Consider the following 20,978-nt stretch of genomic DNA (forward strand, 5'->3'; position numbering starts at 1 on the left):
CGCACAGTAAGAAGGGAAAATTGTAAGGACATTTACTGTCTCCTTTAAAATTGCATCACAAATGCATAGGGCCAGAGTAGGTCTGCTGGCACCAAGGGTGAATAAACGATGTATGCCAGATGAAAATTTGGGTCTGAATGCTTGCGCCAAATCCTGTCCTCAACTGTGACCTTATTTTGCAGCTCCTGTTCACAAAACAAACCCCTGCTGAAATGAGGCAGAGACAGGCACAAGCAGGAGGCACAAAGTCAGGTCCCTACAGTAGCATAAATCTAAAATGAGCTTGGCATTTATGTTATTGGAAATACTTGCGATTTCACAAATTTCTCAATTAAAACAGCACTGTATATTCTCTGTGTTTTTAGAAATATCAACCTGTTATACGGGCAGAAAATAAAAGTGGTAAGTGAGTTACAAAAGCACATTTCCCTCTCCCAAATTAGGAAATAATTTATCTCTCTCCCTTATCACTAAATATGTTGATAAACCTGGTACACACACTGAATCAGCAGTTTTAGAGAAAGGATTATGTCAGATTAATTTTAATCTAATCCATTTCTATCTCCTGAGAAGCTTTTTACTTCTTGCTTTTAATAATTTAAACACCGACTGTGGCATAATATAAAATATAAATGACGGGAGATGCACTCTAAATGGAAGCTACAACTCTCAATCACTTCTTATTTAAATGAGAATTTCATATGCCTGGTTCTAAGTTTAATGAAACCTCTCCTTGCTGCACTGTTATAATCTTCAACACGCAGAGCCGGGCACAAAAGCATGCTCCCACTCTCCGGCTTGCCATAATGCTGCTGCAGAAGAAGATGCTCCCAGTTAATGTTGTTCTGCCAGGCTGTTGGGAGCCAGCCACAGCTTTCAGGAGAGCTTCTCCTCTTTGTGTGAGCGGGGAATCTCGCCTAAGAGGTGCACACTGCAAGGTGCTAGGAATTGGCAGCTTTGGGGACGTTATTTTCTCGTTCTTGGCCCGAGATAACTCACTTGGAGGTTTTAGAGCACAACAACATATTCACTGGAAATCACTTGTGCACGATGACACTTTTTAGACGTGGGAATTTAACTACTGATGGGGTCATGTGAATGGTGAAGGAGTAAGAGGAGAAATCGATAACAGATTCAGATATTTTTGATGCTACACTGTTTGCTCTCAAAGCACATTTGATTATACCATATGTATGTGAAAGGTGGCTGCCAACACCAACCCCACTACCATTGCTGGATGGTTTCAAACACACTGAAAGCATCACTTGATCAGTGCTAATCCAAAACACTTCTATTCTTTTTTCTTTTTCTTCCCCAGACACAACGGAGTGACTTACCTGCTTGTATTTTGGCTCCAATCTTTGCAGCAACCCATGAAGGCTACTCAATGACCTTGCAGCATTTTGACAAATAGTTAAACCAACAAATCAACACTTGCTAACAGCTTAGCAGATTTTTTGCTTCGTTTCCTAGAGAAATGGAACTTTTACAACCACGTTGCCTATCTGTCTGTGAGATACTCCTCTTTAAATTAACTTTGCACTAATTGGAACCAAATTCAACCGAGCAGCAAAGGCTTAAGAAGCCATTAAGATAGGAATGAAAGAGGAGAAACTATTAATGCCTCAGTAAGGGAAAGGTGGGGTAGTTCAGCACTTCTGCAGCCTGCTTGGCAAGAGGCAACTGGACAGTCCTGGGTATATGGGTTGTGCAAGAACCACATTTTGAGAAAGCTCTGGGCATCCTGCACTTAAAGAAACTGCAGCGAAATAAAGGCTGAATATTTAGGTTACTGTGGTAAAGCAGGGTGGGGATGTAAAACACCCGATGTCAGATGCCATGTAAGAATATATCAGGATAGGAATTGTAATCTAACAAATACAGAAAAGTAACGGCACTTGTCTGATTCAACTTTCCATCCTTCTAAAGAATTCACAGTAATGGGAATGCACCATAAGAGAAAGATCCGGCACTGAGAAGCTGATTTAACACTTATGGGAACATGTGCTTAAAGGGCCTTGTCCCAAACCACTCTGAATCAGTCACACAGCATAAGAGCAACTTGCATTTATGCATTGGCATAGATGTTGCACAGTAGGCAGAGCAGGATAATGCTGCTTGGATGGAATGAAATCATCCACTGGTTTTAGATAGGCATTAGATGGAAACGTCCTTGGCCTCTTTAGCTGTATGTTATCTCTTTTTTTTTTTTTTTTCCATTGCCTTTTCCAAGGCTGACTGTATAAATGCTTTCCAAAGTTTTAACATAAGGTTTGCTTAATGTTGACTCTAAGGGCAGCAATGGAGAATATTACAAATTTTTCTTCCCATTTTATAAATACATTTCTAACCTGCTTGGGGCTGAAAGCCCCCATACGTTGCTCCTGAGATGGTATGAAAATGGCTGACAATTGCCTTTTGCCACCTGCACTGCTCTGATCAGTTTTAGAAAGGTTTTTTTTGTTCCCCTTGCACTCTGCAGCTGGGGCTGTACAAGTGAGAAGCCCAGATCTGATTTGTGCAATAGATTATTTACGAGACAAATTCCTCAAACCATTCATCACAAAACACAACACAGGCTACCAGCCATCCTCACAGCCAAAACACTTTCACTGTTTCCAGCCCATGAAGTGCCCATCATCACTTTTAACAATATATAAATAAAAGGAGAGAAAAACTGGCCAGATGAGAAACCAGGCATTAATCATTTTTCTGCAGAGCACAGAAGTGGTCATAGCACCGCTGTAATCAGTAAAGTGCTTTCTGAAAAACATGTCTGGTGTCTACACTTCACTACCTACCATACAGCATGAAAGGCTGAGATTGAGATGAAATCAGAATTGCCATCTCTTCTGTCAAATGCTAAAATTTAGTTAGTTCTACTTGATTAAGCTGTGCAACAGAACTAAAAGTTCTCCCAGATACAGGGGAAAAAAAGGCAGGAGAGAATGGGAAAAACCTGAACACATCCATTATGTGAAAAGATGTGAAAATAATTCTCTGTCAACATTTCAGCTCACAGACCCAGACTACATGGGTGTATTTCCAACAGCAATAATAGCATGAGTTGGGAAAGAGAGATTTGAACCAAACTTTAATAAATTCCCTCCTCTTTGTGAAGATGGACTTTTTCAAGTGCATCTAGGACATGGGTGCTGCAAAGAGGGGCAGAAAACTTGTTTCCTTTTAGTGTTTTGTGTGTGTGTAAGAACAATACAAATACCTCCAAAACTGGGCAATTCTCGCTAGGGCTTTTCCATAGAAATGGATGATGAGATAGAGATGTGCAAATGCTAGCACACTTTTAACTGGTAAAATGCAGATGGTTTTGTGCATTAGTAGATCAAAATGATATAAAAACTGCTGAATTGGGTCACTGTTTGCTCAGAGGTGCCGTTCCCTAATGCTCAGGAAAGTCACCCATTGTTGCAGCTAAGGACAGAGGCACCCCCATATCAGGGAACTGGAGTTCAGGACCAGAACTGGTGTCGGGAAGGTTCAAGGTCCTGGACCACCAGGAACCTCTTCAATGGCCATGAGCATGTGGGCTGGAGGAGGTGCATCCTTCAGAAATGCCAGCAAGTTTTCATTTGCATATTTAAGCACTTCACAATCTAAAAAAGTTATCAGATAATTTATTTTTTTCCACAGATTACCTAGATAAATTAAGAAGAGTGAGAATAAATGTGTTATATATAGATGTGAAGAGCGGTGGTACGAGCTATGGAAAGAGAGACCTCAGAACACGACAAGCCTCTAGGGAACGTAAAGGAAACACAATTTAACTAATTGAGTAATTCAGAGATCATTTTCACCAGTTCTCCACATACATTCATCATTTCTCACAACACTTGGAAATCTGAAATCTTTTATTCTATAGGATTTTCCCACACGGACAGGAAGGCAAATGTCACGAGAACTTTGTGTATATAGATCTTTCATAAAGATGAATAAGAGAAAATCTGGGGAAGGGGAAAAAAAAGTGAAGAAAAGCCCAAAAGACAAATTCATTTATCTTCCCAAAGACAGGAATGGGAAGGATTTTAGGGATGGATTTACAGACTTGTTTTTCTGCTTGTTTATGGGTGTGCTACCAACTGTCAAGTGAAACTTGCACACCTTTCTATGCCTGTATTTTTCTAATCTCTAGACTCACAATGAAATACCTGGGATGTTAGAAGGAAACTGTAGTTGTTAAAATATTAACTAAGCCTGCCCTGAACAACAAATAAATCTTATAAAAGTGGCAGCTAAATAACTCAGTTCCCACAAGCTTGAATAAAAACAACTATTTGGCATAAAGAATGGTTTGGTCTTTTAAAACTTGGAGATAAAGTTAAAAGGGAAAAGACCTCCAGACACTTTGTGGGCATATCCCCTATGGAACTCACTTGTGTTTAGAGCCCTGAGAAACAAAAGGGAGGGCTTGCTTTATTTTATTTTATTTCATTTCATCAGGGGGCATTCTTTTTTTCTAATTAAATTTACCTTGCCAAATTTTATTAACAAAACTGAAAAAAAAAAGAAAAATGTTTTCACCCACAGCTTTAAATTAAACAGACTATTTTACATTTCATAACGCTTCATTGTCTCTAAATATATCTAAATGTAGTAAAAAAGGCTTAATAATACAAAACGGAATGAAACACTTCAGACAAACCCAAGTTATTTTTTGTATTTTTGTTTTCATTTTGGCTAGCGATGCCCCCACATCAATTATTCATACAGCTCTTCCAAGGAGAGACAGCAGATGGTATTGATCTGGGAGTGCTTCAAAAATGTAAAGCAATATAGCGTTGTTTTTATGGTACCCAAATTATAGGGTTCATCCTAAGAAATGCTGAGATACCATAACCAGCCTCATCAAAACAGTCACGAAAACTTTTTGATGCTCTTCGTGTTTCCAAAACTGTTACTGTGTGATTTAAGTACGTAAGAAACACGACCAGGTATACACATCTAGTCCAGATTTTCAATTGTCTTTTCTTGTCTACAATGTGACCACTTTCTACCACTGCTCATTGAGCTGTTATGTGTGCACTTCATGCCAAGTTCCCATAACTATGTTTACTTTTACATTATTTTTTCCATAGGGCTTCATAGGTAGACTGGTTGACACATGAACATCATTAGGCTTTTAATTAAAAAGCAGTGGAAATAACGAGGGAAAACCCTACACGCTCAGGATAATTATTTCAGAAAAATGTTAACAACTCAGGTAGGCTTTTTCTACTACTACTTACACTGATTTAGTGTAAGTGAACAAGTAGGAAAGGAGGAAAAAAAAAGAATTGAAAATTTCTAGCAGGCAAGGCAGCATAAATACAGCAGGACAGGCTTCAAGGGCTCAGGCACTGACTGCTCTGAGAGCAGAAAATATGACAGAAGCAAATGTTTGATTTGCATTTATTCTGGTTTTCAGCCCAGTGACTTCCTGAGCTCCAGATGAACATTTATTTCCCAAATTTCCAGCATTCAGCAAGCACTTCATCATATGATGCAATCACATCATTATACTGCTTAACAAAATATAACACCAGGATGCACTGACCTGACAAAATAGTGACTCCCTGTTGAAAATGTACCACGAGAAATACACATTTTGTTTCGAGGAAGAAAGAAGCCTGAATTCATATGGTCAATCTCCAATTCATGGTAAAATAAAAATTAGGGCATGCATGGAGATGCCCATAATGTTCTGTGCAAGCTGTATTTGGTCCACTTTATGATGCTGAAAATACTTGTTAATCATTTGGACTTGTTTTCAGGATAAAATCCTGGTAACATATGAGGAATAGGAAGCTTTTTATTTGGCATCATTAAGAAGAAAAAAACTCTCAACAACCAATGTATGTAGGCCAATATAACTTCACTTTTAACTGCCAGCTCTTTAAAAATGGGTAATTCCAAGTAGCAAAGTATCAGAGTGAATTACAGATTAAAGGATAAAAGTCTGGATGCAGACAGACATTTCTAATTTTAGTACAATCCAGTATTTTAAAGACCAAGATGACCAATGACACAGCAGTGGACAGGTAATGATTCTCTTCTAATGTATGTAAATTTCCTTTATCAAATTTCTGCAGATTATGGGGGCTCTAAGCCTTGCCACTTGAGTCAATTCAAAGCTGAGGAAAAGCTGGAACTGATTCCCCGCCCAGACATGGGAAATTTTTCCCATCAGGAAAGAACTGTTGAGCCTGCACCTCTGGCACCCTTTGAAGGATATCCTCAACTCTGTACTCAGGAATCAGCCAGTTTATTGTTTTGTTGTTGTTTGTTTTTCCCTAGGCTTCACCCATTCTGGTGAACACCCTCATCATCAAAGCAACAGCTACTCTCCAGTTTAAATTTTATTTTATTTTTTAATGTCATTTTCAATGCAGAAGAGAAACTAAAGTAAAAAAAAAAAAAAAAAAAAAATGCCATAATGTAGAATTTTTCCCCAGGCAGTCCTCTGTTTCAGAGTTGGTCATTAATGTCCCCAGGCACTTTTGCAAGGATTATAAGTCAGCTTTTCTGTCCTAATCAAATTCCAAAATAAGTAATTGCATTTCCTCCATCTTAATGCCACTCACACTTTCAACTAGATGTATTATTTCTCACTTCTAGCCTGACTGTTATCTGCTGTTGCACTACCATGTTAAACAGTTGCAATGTTATATCCCAGAGGTGGCATAGCAAGGCATGGGGAGGAACTGATCTCTACAGCTTTGCAAACACTGCCTTGGACCCTTGGGATGGAAGCTGCCAATGAAACACCATCATTTTCCGACATACAGTTAGTTTCCAGTGATATCTGATATTCTCTTATGAAGCTCCATCTGCCCAGAGCTGGAATAGGAGATAGCTGTGGTAATTGTGCAATAACTGCTAGAGACCAAATAGTTTCTATTACACTGGGAGACATACAGTTGGCTGACGGAAACGCAATGCACATGATTGAAAAGCATTAACTTTGCAGTTGTGACTTTTAAAACTCATCCTTATTTCTAAACTTGGGAGGAAGGAGTAGGAGGAAGGAAGAGAAAATGAAATTATTTTCACAGAGAAGATTAATTCCTGCAGAACAAAGGTCTCAGTCTCAATTACCTGGAACTATTTTGACTTTCCATGAAATACTTTCTATGCAAACCGGAAAACCACCAGGGGAGTACCCAGCCCAGATTGGGTACAAAATTGCAATAGTATCAATTTAGACTAATTGTGGATCTGGCTTGATATGAACAAGATAATTTTCTAGCTGGAATAAAGCAAGCTGTAAAACGTGGCCAAGTAGGAAGATATCTCCCATCCAAATGACAACAGGAAATAATTACCCTTCAGTTTTCTCCCTGTCTGGACTCCAGAAATGCACTCACCTCTCTGTCACTGCAAGGTGCTCTTTCCTTCCTACAAAAATCTGAAATAACTTTGGGACCTTTCCGGAGTGTGTTTGCATCATCAGTGAATACGCTCAGACCAACGCTTCCTCGTGAATGACATCTCCCATAGCATCGCAGACTCCAAATGAGTTCATGGCTGGTCCACAACCCATCTTCAGTGTTTTTTAATATCTAGCTTTGGCAGCTTCCTAATGAGGTGCTGCAGTGAGACCCATTTTAGGGGGGTGAGGTGGCAAGCTCCATCCACACAGACCAGAGGGCATGTAATTCTGGGGTGTACCTAATAAATACAGGAGCCACTCTCATAAAAGTTATGTGCTGCAATAACGAGTAATTTTGTGGGTTTGGCATTACAGGTGTAAGAATCACCTTCAAGTAATGAATATCAGAAATGCGAGATATTGAAGCTCTCATGGTAATCTCCTGAATTAAAAGGAGAAATAACATCTGAAGCCAAAAGCGAAGGAGGCCCTCGCTGAATAAATGAAGTAGGTGGGTATGCTTGCCATACAGCTCCTCCCCCACAGTATGAAATAGCGAGGTTTCCCATTGCAGAGACTAGAGACTGGCACCTGAAACATGCCTTATATAAAAGCACCACACAACTCAAAGGCAGGAGCACACTTAGTACAGCAAAACATTTGTTTGCTCTGCTGAATGGGCTTTATCCTGATTCCAAAGAACTTTTGGTCAGGTTTCCCTAAGATTGTTTACAATTCCAGCTCTCGATGTGTAAGCAGTAGCAGGCCTCACAGGTCATGACGCCCGCAGGCCCGGGGCCTAGGCCCTTTTCTCATTCTCCTGCGTGCCGGTGGCATGCCAGCCGCCCTGATGAGGCCTCTGCCAGCTGGTCAGAGCGGCAGGGGAGCTCTGTAAGCGCTTGTCTTGTCACATTTGAGCGTGAAAAGCAGCCTGCTGGCAAACGGCTCGCGAGGCAATTCTTGTCCAGCTGATGAGCAAGGAAGAGGACAGACAGATTTCAAAGCATGACTGCAAATTTCTTTAAAAGGGACGCAGAACTGCGGAAGATGGCCACTTGCTGATGATATACTGAAATACTTTCTGATAGACCAGCTCTGTGCTTTGGCTGGTTGTTGAGCTGCAGGCCATGTGGTTCCACACGCCTCGCCATTACCACTCTGCCTTGCCTCTTCCTCTCGTAAAAACAGTAGGAAAAATATGTACTGCCATTCAGAAATAAATCATTGTATTAGACTTGGACAAACACTAACAGAAGCTGAGTACCCACAAGACAAAAACAGTGACAACAAGTGTCTGAAAAATTAAAATAATAATGAAAAGATTATGTACAAAAGTAACTCTATCAACAACCTTCAAACTTTTTTCAGAAGATACACACACAGAGGTCAAATACAAAAAGGCTTCTGAAAGTTCCACATTCCACAAGGTCTTGGCTATGTCTTCTCCCTATCACATACTGCTCTAGTTTGCATAAGCTTTCTCTGCCCACATACCCAACGGGAGATCTCCCTCAGTGTTTGCTCAGCATGACCACTCAGAACAAACCATTCAGACTGGCACCACCACAGAGCTGTTCTTTAAACCTTCTGAAACATAGCCTGAGAATGAAAACATTGCAAATTGCCACTGGATCCTCTAAGCAAAAGAAGTAAATGGCCTTACCTCCAGAATGAGGTGGTGGTCCACACAACAGCACCATGCCCTGGCCCTGGCGGACAGATACAGTGCTTCTTGTTCTGGTCTTGAAGTTTTCGAGATCTGCCAAGAGAGAAAGAAATCATTTAAAGGGAATTGTTTTTTCCTAATGAGGATGGAAGGTTCATTAGGACTTTGCTCTGTGACAGGGAAACAAAGCAAGCATCAGCTTGGATGAGAAGTTAATGGGAATTGGGTGGACTACAGAGTAGCAGAAGGCTGCTGTGGCAGCCAACTACCAACAAAAAAGCAACAAAAAGATCAGAAAATGTCTCCACAAGTTTCAAGGTGTTGTTCAAGGTAAGGGGAAAAGCTTTTGATTTACCCATGGCGGAAGAAACATCCAGAGAAAACTCCACCAACCCATAATGCTGCTAGAGCTTTTTCTTATAAATTTAAGAATTATTGCCTTAAAACGATCACAGCCCCGAACTACATTATAACCCAGTTCTGTTTCCCTTTAGGAGACTTGTTACCGATGCCCTTGCAACCCATGTGTAGAAACCCTTCCTTTCCCATAAGGAAGTCTCCTGTTAATAACTATGTTAGCCACACAGTGCTTTAATTAAATTCAGTTCCTTCTTCCACCTATCTCCCTTTGCTCTCCTCTCCTTCAGGGGCCGTGTACTGCAAAAATGCAGCTCCCTCTCTTGCCTTGCTTGCTGAATTCAAGAAACTTGCTATTAAATGATGAGGTGATGCTCTGCGAGCTGAGCAGCGGCACCACTTATTGATCAGCACCATTGGCAGCTGCGGGAGCGGTAACACACTGAATCACTTTTGTAGCCTTTTATCTTTAACCGTCCCTTGCATTTCAGGTTTCATTTTTTCTGCTTTCAGTGTGGCTGAGCCATGGTTTGGTGATTGCAAACCTGTTGTCAGTGCAGTTGGGAACTAGAGGAAACATAGGTGATAAATATTTAACAGCAGGAATTAGTAGGAACATCATTATAATTTTAAAAGTGTGAAAAATTAAGCCTTGATTTTTATCCACTCTTGATTTTTTTTGATTATTATTTTTTAAGCACTGGTGTACATACTTAAAAAAATTAAAATAAATAAGTAAAAAAAACCAGGAGAAGTCACTGCTTTGTTTCAGACTGACTAGTACGCAGGCTACCACCTCAGAGTGGCCTGAGCTGGAGCTGAGCATGCCGCATGTGTGCCGGCAGTGCTTGCTGCTGGTGTGTACCCACTGTGGCCATATCCCCTCTTACTCTACTGGTAGCAGATCTTCACTTTCAACATAGTAAATTAATTGTGTAAAAAAAATACAAATCAATCTGAAAGAGCCGGGCTGTCAGGCAGATCAGCAGTTATTCTTATGCTAGTACTTAGAAACCTTGCTCATGGACACATCCTGCTAAAGTCAAATTCAGGACAAAATCCAGGAAAAAAAGTGAGCTACATTGGCAGCAACAATCAAAAATTTTCTTGTTGTGCTAGTAGCCATCATGAGATTTCCAGCACAGGTCTGCCATACCCTCATGCTCTACGTTTCATCATTCCAGGGATCTCATTATAATTTCAGCTTTTTCATTTGCATTTCAGAGGATAAATATTGTGGTTTGTGGGAGATTTTAAAAAGACGCTGCACTGCAGTGAACTACTCATGAGAACAGAACCAGCCCAAAATTCTGCTCCAGTTCACGGACAGAAGCAATGCTGACCAAACCAAGGTCATGGTGCTGCCTGCATCAGCTGCCAGCTCTGTTGTATAATCAAACTCCTTGGGCAAAATGGGTTCACACAAAAGGTTCAAAACTAGATGAGTTTAAAATTGGTCCAAATGTAATCTGGGTATCAGTTTGGCAGCAAGTTCACAGGTGTGAGCTGTTTGCTCAGACTCTTGTCTAGGCAGAGCGATATATAAGCAGCAGATCCTCATGAAGATTCAAGGTCATGTAAAGCAAGAATAAAGCAATTTATGATACAGCACATAGATAAGGGAGACAATAAAGCAGACAATCACAGAAGAATTTAAAAGAGTTAAATAATATATAATATGGAAGATTCTTCGTATTAGTATTTAGCTGTAACTGTTTTCCTCTGTCTTTGCAGAAGTAAATAATCCATTATACCCTGTGCATATACACACATGTATACATACAAATACCATTTTAGAGACTGCATCGCATTCAGTTTCTAGGCACAAATTCTAAAAGAGCCATATGCAGGTCTGCTTTGGAAGGTAAGAAGGAAAAAAACTGCATCCACTCTCAGCCTGCATGGTTAAGCCTACTTGTACAGTGCTCTAGGGAACGCTTCAGTTAACCACGGGGGAGGGAGTGGGAGAGGTCTTTCATTACCAATCATAAGAAAAAGCACCTGCGTGGTGACCCAGCAACTCCTATTATAATAGCGTGGAGAGAAAGTGCATGACTCAGTAGTCTAAATGCAAATCTGGTCCTCAAACTTTTTCTGCAAGGAACAAATAACCCATTTGTTGACAAAACAGCCATATATTTGTGACAGGAAAAGAGCTGCTACTAGGAACAGAAGTCTCTGTGTGGATGAACAACTAGGAAATGATGGAAGAATGGTCAAAATCAATTAGAGGCAGCAAACAAAGCAAAGCATTCATCATTATCATTCCCGGTGCAAACTATTGAGTTTTTAAAGTCAATTGTCAATTCTGAAAAGCCTCATGCATGTGCTAAAAATTTGTCTCTGAATAAACTAGCAAGATTAAGGTAATTATAAGAAAGGCTAATGTCTCATCAAACTGATTGGACTGATTATTCTGATGCCTTCTGAAATCCACACCTTAAATTTATTTGTGCAGTACCTAAATAGTAATGTGAATTAATAATAATATAATTATGTTTGAAAAATTTTACTAATGAGAAACTTCATTTAAACATCAACTTGCTATGCGATCTTTTCTGAGAAGTTAGGAATTGTATCAGTATTGTTGAATGTTTGCGAAGTGGGCAGATCAGTGATGTGCTGATTCAAGAGGTTCTTCTGCTTTCACAGGCTGTGCAAAATGGACAAAAACATTTCCTACAAGCTTCTGCTCAAATGGGTGCAAAATATCCCACTGAAATTTTGCACGGTTGAATTCCCTGTACACGGAGGTAAAACTGGTTGGTAGACAAAAGTTAAACAAACTTGCTGGATACCTCCCCACAGGAAGCTTTCATGCAGGAGTAGCACTCTAACACTTTTTTTCCTATTTCTGTTACCGTCTTCCAAAGGAAACACAGTTGTCTAGTGCCCTGGCTGGAGAGTAGCAAGAAATTATTCTGTGTACTTTTGACATTAAAAATCAATGGGACAGTAAAGCAGGAAAAAAAAACCAACCCTTGCAGCTGGAGAATGACTCTGAACTACAGTGTAAGTGCTTTAGTTGGTTGTGTCTCCCTGACGAGGGAGCCTTAGTTTGCCTTGCCCCTAAACCCAAAGATCCTGGCTTTGGGATAGGATTACACGTGAGGATTTTTGTTCTTATATGTCATTAAAAAAACAACAACATACAAACACACCAAAAAAAGCCCAGAAGACTTACAAGCCAGCAAGCCGACTGACTTCTTGGCACACACAGTATTTTGGAGGAATGCTTGAAGTGGGACTATCATACATCCACGTTTATCTCGACACCAGCGCTCTTTCCATCAAAAAGCACACCTGAGCAGAATGAGGAGACTTGGGAACTCTGGCCGAGGTTTGCAGGTGCCCTTTCACTGGACCTGCCTGCTGTGCTGGGGCCGATGAACCCCTGGGGGCGACGGGGCTGTTCAGCACATGCTGCGGCAGGGCTGGTCGCTACCCATACCTGTCCTTATTCTGCTCCCCCACGCTGCCTACACCTTGTTACAGTCTTCCACACCTTATTGTTCATCTGTTTCCCCTGTGTACATTGTCAATGCGGTCACTGTCTCCTGATACAAATATTTTCACCCCGTATTTTGAAAACAAAACAATTCAGGTTCTTGAAAAACTGCTGAGCATATAGATAATGATAGGAAAAAAGACAATTTCAGATTTGGGAGGGAGGCAGTGAAAGTCTTGAAGAGGTCACTCTACTTTATCAAAAGGAAGCAAGACATTTCTGGTTTACCTGCATAAGTATTGTCACGAGGAGACAATGCCATCTCTTCAAGTGTTTGCTAGCCCAGTGGAGGAGGATGTAACAAGAACTAATGGTTAGGAAGCTGAAGTCATGGAAACAGAAGTTCCGTAAGGCTTATTGTGAGTGATGATGATCAGCTGCTGGCATAAATTACAACAGAAAGCAGAGGGTTCAGCATCCTTGAGATCTGCAGATCAAGATCACCTTTCTAGAACACGTACAAGTAGTAAGTTTTATCACACTTAAGCAGCCAGGTTCAGTTAGGGATAAACTGGTGGAAATATGGCAGTGATAAATAGGAGCTATGTTACAGGGCACTACATCCTTCTAGATGTCTGGTGCATGAAACGCTGGGGAGGAGGAGGAGGTCTGGAAGCCAGGGTGATAGTCTGGTGGCCTGATGCCCACCAACAGACCTGAGAGTCCCAGAGGTGGGCTCCTGGGACTTGGCAAAACAGTATGCAAGAAATCTGAAAATAATCACATTACGATTAGTTTCAAGCTCCCCACAGGGTACTAAATACCTCATAACAGAAATAAAAGACATGTTCATTTTCAGACTTTACAGTTAAATGTTAGATATAATGCACTGAGCATCAGTAAACAGAAGGGAGAGAACAAGATGAAGCAAAACAATGCCTGGAAGAGATAAGTTCATTAAGTTTTAGCACGCAGGCATCTTTGAAATTTAATTAAAATTTTTAGGGTGGGAATTGCTTCAATTACAGTGATCTTTTACTGCCTAGATCAAGACAGAAAGGAGCCTTAATTTCAATAAAAATATTTACACATTAAACAAACAAAACATGACCAGAATCAAGGACTGCTTACATGGGCAGGAAGATATATTGTTGGAGCCAGGATCCCTGCACGCACTTTTGGTGAAAATGTGTTCGTTCAGTGATTCATATTTGTGGCACTAGGCAGTATACGACCATTAAGAAATACTCCTCCTATTCATAGCATGGAAAAGAAAATCGCACAGTATGGCAGATGCAATAAGGATGTAAACCTACACCTAAATGATCAACGCAGCAGGCATCTGCGTGAAAAATCCTAGGTCATTTGAGTGAGCAAAAAGTGCAATTCAGTGTATTTTGTTCATAAACTCATCCTTGAAACCATATCAAATGGCAGCAAAATACTGATTGCCAATGATGCCTCTCTCTTCATACACTCATACAGATACAATAAAACAACTGCAGGCCTGCACATTTCTAAGTGGTTATTTTTAAATGAAAAAAAAAAGTAATTAAAAGTTACTGTAGACAATAAAAACGTGATACAATCATTAAAAAGTAAAGAATGAAAAAATACAACTCTAGTAGGTACATAAAATCTACATAAATTGTTCTGCATGTAAATTTCTGTGTCCTTTGAGGTTCAAGAACTACGCACAATCCTGTTTCCTAATGTGTGATTATTTAGGACTGAAAAAGAGAAACAACAATTAAAAGCTCTCCAATTTTATTATGATGTGTGATTTAAAATAATTAAGATCAGATATTTGTAGATCTGATATTACATATATAAAAGAATTCCCTTGCATGTTGTTTTTTGCCCTATTTAGTTTGGATATTCTCTCTATTTAGGAAGGTGATTACCAAATTGATCAAGAGAAATTACTGAGGAAGGAAATAGTAATACTTCTCATTCTGGAGGTCAATGTACTGCCAAAGCTTATTTGGAGCGCACAATACTAAACCAATAACTCCAATGAAAATAGAAAATATTGTAAGAGCTCCAGTAACTTCAGTACTGTATGAGGAAGAGATTAGCAATGTTTTCAGTGCATAAAGGAGCCCATTGAGGGCAGTCTAACAGAAACACCGACAGGTTAGCTTACTTGACACTTAATCAGACCTCATTCAAGGAGGGAGTGAGGATACCATTTAAACTTCATTTCCACAGTGTCACTTCTCAATCCGATTTCATGGACACACACAAGTATAAAGGTACCTGTATTTAATCTGTGAAAAATACATTGATTTGTGCCGCTGACTCTACACTAGCAATTGCATGACCTTGGGAAAATCATGTAACAAAGTTTGCACGCTGCTAATGATGAGTATTTGTCTAAAAAAGGCCTAATTAGCTGACATTTGTACATAAACTTGAATTGTAACAAAAGGACATTACAGGAGTGTGATATGCTATCAGCATGTACATGCTAACACCCGTCCTTTAATATGAACTTGAATGTTTTTTGTTGCATTACCAGATCATAAAACAGAATCACAGAATGTCTTGAGTTGGAAGGGAGCCACCAGGATCGTTGAGTCCAACTCCTGGCTCCACACAGGACCGCCCCAAGATCAGACCCTATGTCTGAGAGTGTTGTGCAAATGCTCCTTGAACTCCAGCAGCTGGGTGCTGTGAGCAGTGCCCTGGGGAGCCTGTCCCAGTGCCCGACCACCCTCTCAGGGAAGAAGCTTTCCCTAACATCCAGCCTAACCCTCCCCTGTCACAGCTCCATGCTGTTCCCTCAGTTACTAGATTTTTCTGCGACCTCCAGTGAAAGTCTGCCTTAGCATCTCGTAACACAACGTAAGCAGGTAACAGTGACTGATGTCCGTCTAATTCAGATTCTTATTCCTCAAAATCATTCAAGAGCCAAGAACATGCCAGCAGCAGCTGTCCCCATACCTTAATCCCATCACCTTTTCATTTTGTGCAGGGTATTGAATTGAATGACCTCCTTCCAAAACCTCAAATGTAGTTTAACAAACGCTTAAACAATTTGAAATGATCCAAAGCCCCTTAAGACTTTGTAGTTTGTCTCAGAAAATGGCATATGGACATTTTAATCAAAAACATATGGATTTCAGAGTAACAATTATCCAACTTTGTCTAGAGTAATGAAAAATTTCCCCAAATTTCAGGTACAAAAGTCAGTCTTTATAGCAAGGAAGATTCAATTATAAGCAAAACAAGAGTTGTAGCCTTTTATCCTTTATTAGGACTTACTTGTGTTTGTACTTTATTTATGAAATTCAGGTAAAATGAAATTTGGTAAGTCTTTTTTCTAAGCGATTACTCGATAAATCTCGGAAATCAAAGTTTGCTCTTCAAAGAAAGATTTCACAGATGACATCAAAGCACCAACAAGTTAGCGGGAGCAGATTAGCTCCTTGTTCTCTAAGTTCCCTAACATCAAGGTTAGCAGTGCAATATTTGACCTGTGCTTTTAGTATTTATATCCATTTTCATTTATAGCTCCACTGATTGTTCTATTTTAAGGTATTTACCCAAGCAGAGTGTTTACAACATTTGTACACAAGGTCCATTTGGTTCCCGTTATTGGCTACAACATGGAAATAATTCAGCTGCTGAACTCAGCGCACCCTGGAAACAAGAATGAAACAATGAGGCTTCCCTTAGGAGCTGCAAGTCTCAGGTCATTGGTGATTTGACAGAGAGAGCCCTATTTTTTATGAAAGCTAAGCTCTGTTTTGCCTTACTTTGTTTGCCAGAGGAGTGTTTCCATGGTTTTTCCTTCTTAGGCTTTTTTTTTTTTTAAATGCGTAGCATATTTTTAGAATCCAAAGTACTTTTGTAATTATGCCAGTTCCAAAATTAAGAGAGAACTCTATGCAAGAAGGCTATTTTTTAAACAAATTTAAAAAAACTTTGTTTTTTTAAACAAAAACAAAAATATTGTAGAAAATTACACGAGCAGAAAATGATTCAAATTGATTGTGACAGGTGTCTGCATGTCTTTTAGAAAGCCAATTTCTGTGACTATATCACGTAGAAAGAAGCACTGCTGTACATCTCCTTGAATGGCATACTGTCAAAAACTCATACACCATTAGTGAACCCTTTGTCATTACATTTAAGATTTTTTCCTAATGATCAGAAAAGCACTGTCAATGCTATTTTTATCTATTATTCTTATTCTTGTTTAACTTACATGAAACTATTTCTCCTTTTACTATATTCTAGCCAAAACATACATACATCAATCACTTCTTTATACATCGCTGAATTTTAATTTCCAAAGGAAAACATGACTAATATTCAGGCTTAGAAGAAAAAAAAAGAAAGAAAAAGTGGCTTGTATGGTGCTGTATTTGACTTAAAGTCTATCTCTAGAGATCTCTGTAAGCAAATTTGGTAACACATCAGTGATACTGCTGTAGTGAGCTGATGTTAATAGCAAGCAGCTACTCAAGCATAATACCTTTATCTGTGTGTTTATCTATATCTTCAAACGGATTATTATTTTTATAGAGTGAGCTATTCAGTGAACTTTAATAGAGCATGCATATGATTGAAGGAAAAATAAAGAATTGTAACATGGGACCCCAAAAATACAAGATAATTGTAAAGGCTTTGATGGTGCAGACACAGGATGCAAACTGGTCTAGAAGCTGTCTGTAGAAACCCACAGCTACCCTTCATTAATGGAACGTAACCTTGGGACTAAGCAAAAGTGGGTTTGAGTATAACAAAACAACAAGAATCCAACCTATATAAAACGTATATAGTAAAACTTAGATATAACAGAGATAGTGATCAGTGAATAAAGAGCAAGTAATGCAGTAGTAGTAGCTAGAGCACATGAATCATTTCCCATTTAAATTGCATGGGCTGTGCGATTTCATATTGCACCCCTGAGGTTTGGTTGTAATGTGGATACAAGAAACTTGCATGGTTAAAAGTGAATTTGGTAAGTTAACAACTGGCACACTAGAAAACTAAAAAAACTTGTTCACTGACAATTTGGGGTCAATTAGTGGAAAAAACCACAACACTTACTATATACATTAAACTTCACATGAACTTTGAACAACCATGAACTGAGTTCCCGAACCAAAGGAAGTATAGGAAATACTGTAATGACATAGGTAAGGTGTAGTTACTTCTTCATTTATGTGAAAGAAACTCAAAATCCACTTATGTACACACAGACAAGACACCTAAAGTCAATTTTCAACCATGACTTAAAGAGACCTGCGGAGCATAATGTGGTTTACCTTCTCATACCCCTTATATAATTTTAATATGATCCCAGCAATCTAAAATTTAGATCGATGTTTAAGGCCATATTCAGTCCTTGAATCAAAGTCAATTGGAATTCTTTGATTAAAGGCCATATGATGTGATGTCAAGGGGATTCAGAACAGGCTGGCAATGACACCTTCTTCAGCAAAACAGTGACCAGAGGGATTGGCTCAATCGTCCTTGTTCTGACTGAATAAAGAACCTTCTACCAAAAGGTAAGCTTGTATGCCCTCTTCCAAATTGCTTTCATCAAATTTGCCTAACTCTAATACACATACAACAGAGCATACTTTAATATCCTGGATAAAATACACAACCAGATGGAAAAAGAAAGCTATTTGCATTGCTGTCCATGGAATAATATGACTTCATTGGATGCAGGCAATAAACTATGCTAATTTGGCCCATAATACAGTCTTGAAGATGAGATTCTAGTGCATCTCAATCAATTACAGATTTTAGAGGACACTGGTTTGAAGAAATCATAGCCTGTCTATATGAAGGCAGGCTGAAAGCACTTTAACTGATGACTAGCACCCACAAAAGCATTAAAGCTTTTTGCTCTTGAAACACTTGACAAGATTTGCCTCTTGATATTTATGGCTCTAATATCTCTAAACACTGTCCCTATAAAACCTGTGCCTGACTTTTTAAAAGCAGGGTTTTATGTCATCCCTTTCACAAATACACAAAGATTAAGTTCTTCTGCCCATGTCCTTGCTGTTGTGTCAGGACTACACATCTGGCTGTGCAGTTCGGAATAAAAACCCCTTTGATACAGAGCTTAATAGAATTTTAGTTTAAGAGCTGGTGTTTGAATGAATAATTTTTAGAGTCACTGATTTGAGAAATGGTTTACAAGTCTGGGGATGAAAGCTTTCTAATCTGACCTTTAGAACAGAATTTTCACTGGGATTTCTACTTTACTGGAAAAAAAAAAAGTTGTAGATGTAAACATCTTGTCATTCTCCCAGCCTGCCTCCCCTCTGGAAAATAATTCAGGTTGGACTTTATTACTGTAGGCATTAAACATTGTTCTGCCTGTGCACTTTTACCAAACAACCATGTCCAGTTTGGACTTCTAGACCTTTACATTCCCTGTTTTTCCTGAACAGAAATGGGTAGCATTTTCACAAGATGCAAAAATTCTCAGATAAGCCTTTGCTGTAGGGACATGAGATGTGTACCGGGGGACTCCCAAGCCTGAACTCAAACCACACGTGTACAGGAGGCACACTGCCTCCTGCTAGGGAGAATGGCTCTGCGAATGGCCACGCTGGTGGTTAGAGAAGGAAATATCTGGTGTGTTTGGATGTGCACGGTCATCAGCCTCTTCCACAGCTCCCAGGGCTACGCACCAGACCAGACTTGAGCTTTTCCCACTTGTTCCTGGAAGGGAGACCTGCCAGCAGTGGGGCTGCCCGCAGGAGAGGGCACGAAACAGGGACACGCAGCCCCTGCCCTGCAGCAGCCTGCCCGTGTGCTCTGAAAAGAGATGCTGCGGAGACTTTTATTTAACAACATGGACCAGCCCCTCTGAAGTCAAACGTCTGTTTAAGTCTGCAGGAGACAAGTAAAATATGAAGAGCCAGCAAGAAAAACAGAATGAAATATGTGCAAGCCAAGAGCTTGTTTTCCTCCCCAGCCCTCCCCGCCCTGCCTGTCAGTCAGATCTCTGACCTATGCATCATCTTGGACTTTGACATCTCTATCTGGGTTTTTATATTGAGACTATGTTTAAATCTTGCCAAGTCTTTCTGACCACCATCTATCACAGACTGATTTGTCTATCCGCATGGCTACAATTTCTCCTCAGGCTTTTACCTTGCATCTCAACGACTGCGAGAGCTCTTCCTGCAGCTTTACAAGTGCCGCTGGCCAAAACACAGCTGCACAAGTCACGGATGCCCGCGCAGCGCTTGGACCGTTTCCTCCTCCATCACATCACGCCTGAGCTGCTTGTCCTCCCTGGGACGGCTCCTCGTGGCACGCTGCGGCCTCAGCACCTTGCTGGGATTTCATCCTTTCCCCAGAATAGGCAACGGTGCAGCCCCAGTGCTTTTTAACCTTCTTTTATGCCACTCATCTTGCTGAACAGGGGCTCTTATAAATACCTGCAAGCTGTCCAAGCTGTCCACTGTTCTCTTCCCAAATCAAATTACTCTTTACTATGATGTTACCAATAAATAAATAAATAAATAAAATCTCCTTGACTTTACGTTCCATTTAATAAAAACTGCCTCTTTACTATCTTTCTACAGGAAGTACTTCAAACATTCATTTTGAAGAAACCCTTCTGCTCGAGTCAAAATGCTGAGGACTTAGAAAATTTTATTACTTTAATCTGGAAAACCTGGGCAGATATTTTCCCTTGGGTTAACTTGAACAGAATTAGTTTACTCCTAGATTTTTTTTTTTTTTTTTAGCAAAACAGTGCAATATTTGCACATGCTCTTGCAGCACAGATTCTGCAATAGCCATCTGGACTGCCATCAGCGGCAGGCAGGAGATACTGCACAGCCCTCTCGAGCTTGGTAACTGAGCACTAACACAGCAGCCACTTTGTGTGCTCCCTACTGGACTCTGCTGTGCTGCACCTTCTTACTTTGTGCAGCTAAATTAACGCAATTACAGACCCCTAAATAATGCAAAATAATATGACACAAGCTTGCTGATCTTGAAGTTTCCCTCTACTTGATATAAACACAAACAAAAAATCACCCTGCAGAGATCCTGGCCTTCAGAGGTTACGCAGTTGCTCTGGTTGCCTATGAGAAGATACATTATTATGCCAGGCAGCACTACTTAGAGAAGAGAGATTTTTTCATTCTGTT

The 20,978-nt window shown here is 39.9% G+C and overlaps 1 protein-coding gene across 9 annotated transcripts in view; it reads right to left on the reverse strand.

Moving 5' to 3' along the window:
• Positions 1–20,978, reverse strand: part of LOC308200329 (contactin-4) — a 300,384-nt gene that overhangs the window by 86,389 nt on the left and 193,017 nt on the right. For all 9 annotated transcript variants that reach the window (XM_080605918.1, XM_080605910.1, XM_080605912.1 and 6 more), the window contains one exon: positions 9,030–9,125. In XM_080605918.1, coding sequence (XP_080462044.1) covers positions 9,030–9,125 — 96 coding nt within the window. The remainder of the gene's footprint in view (positions 1–9,029; positions 9,126–20,978) is intronic.

Source organism: Anser brachyrhynchus, assembly GCF_964034855.1.
Source record: "Anser brachyrhynchus genome assembly, chromosome: 10".
Taxonomy (NCBI): Eukaryota; Metazoa; Chordata; class Aves; order Anseriformes; family Anatidae; genus Anser; species Anser brachyrhynchus.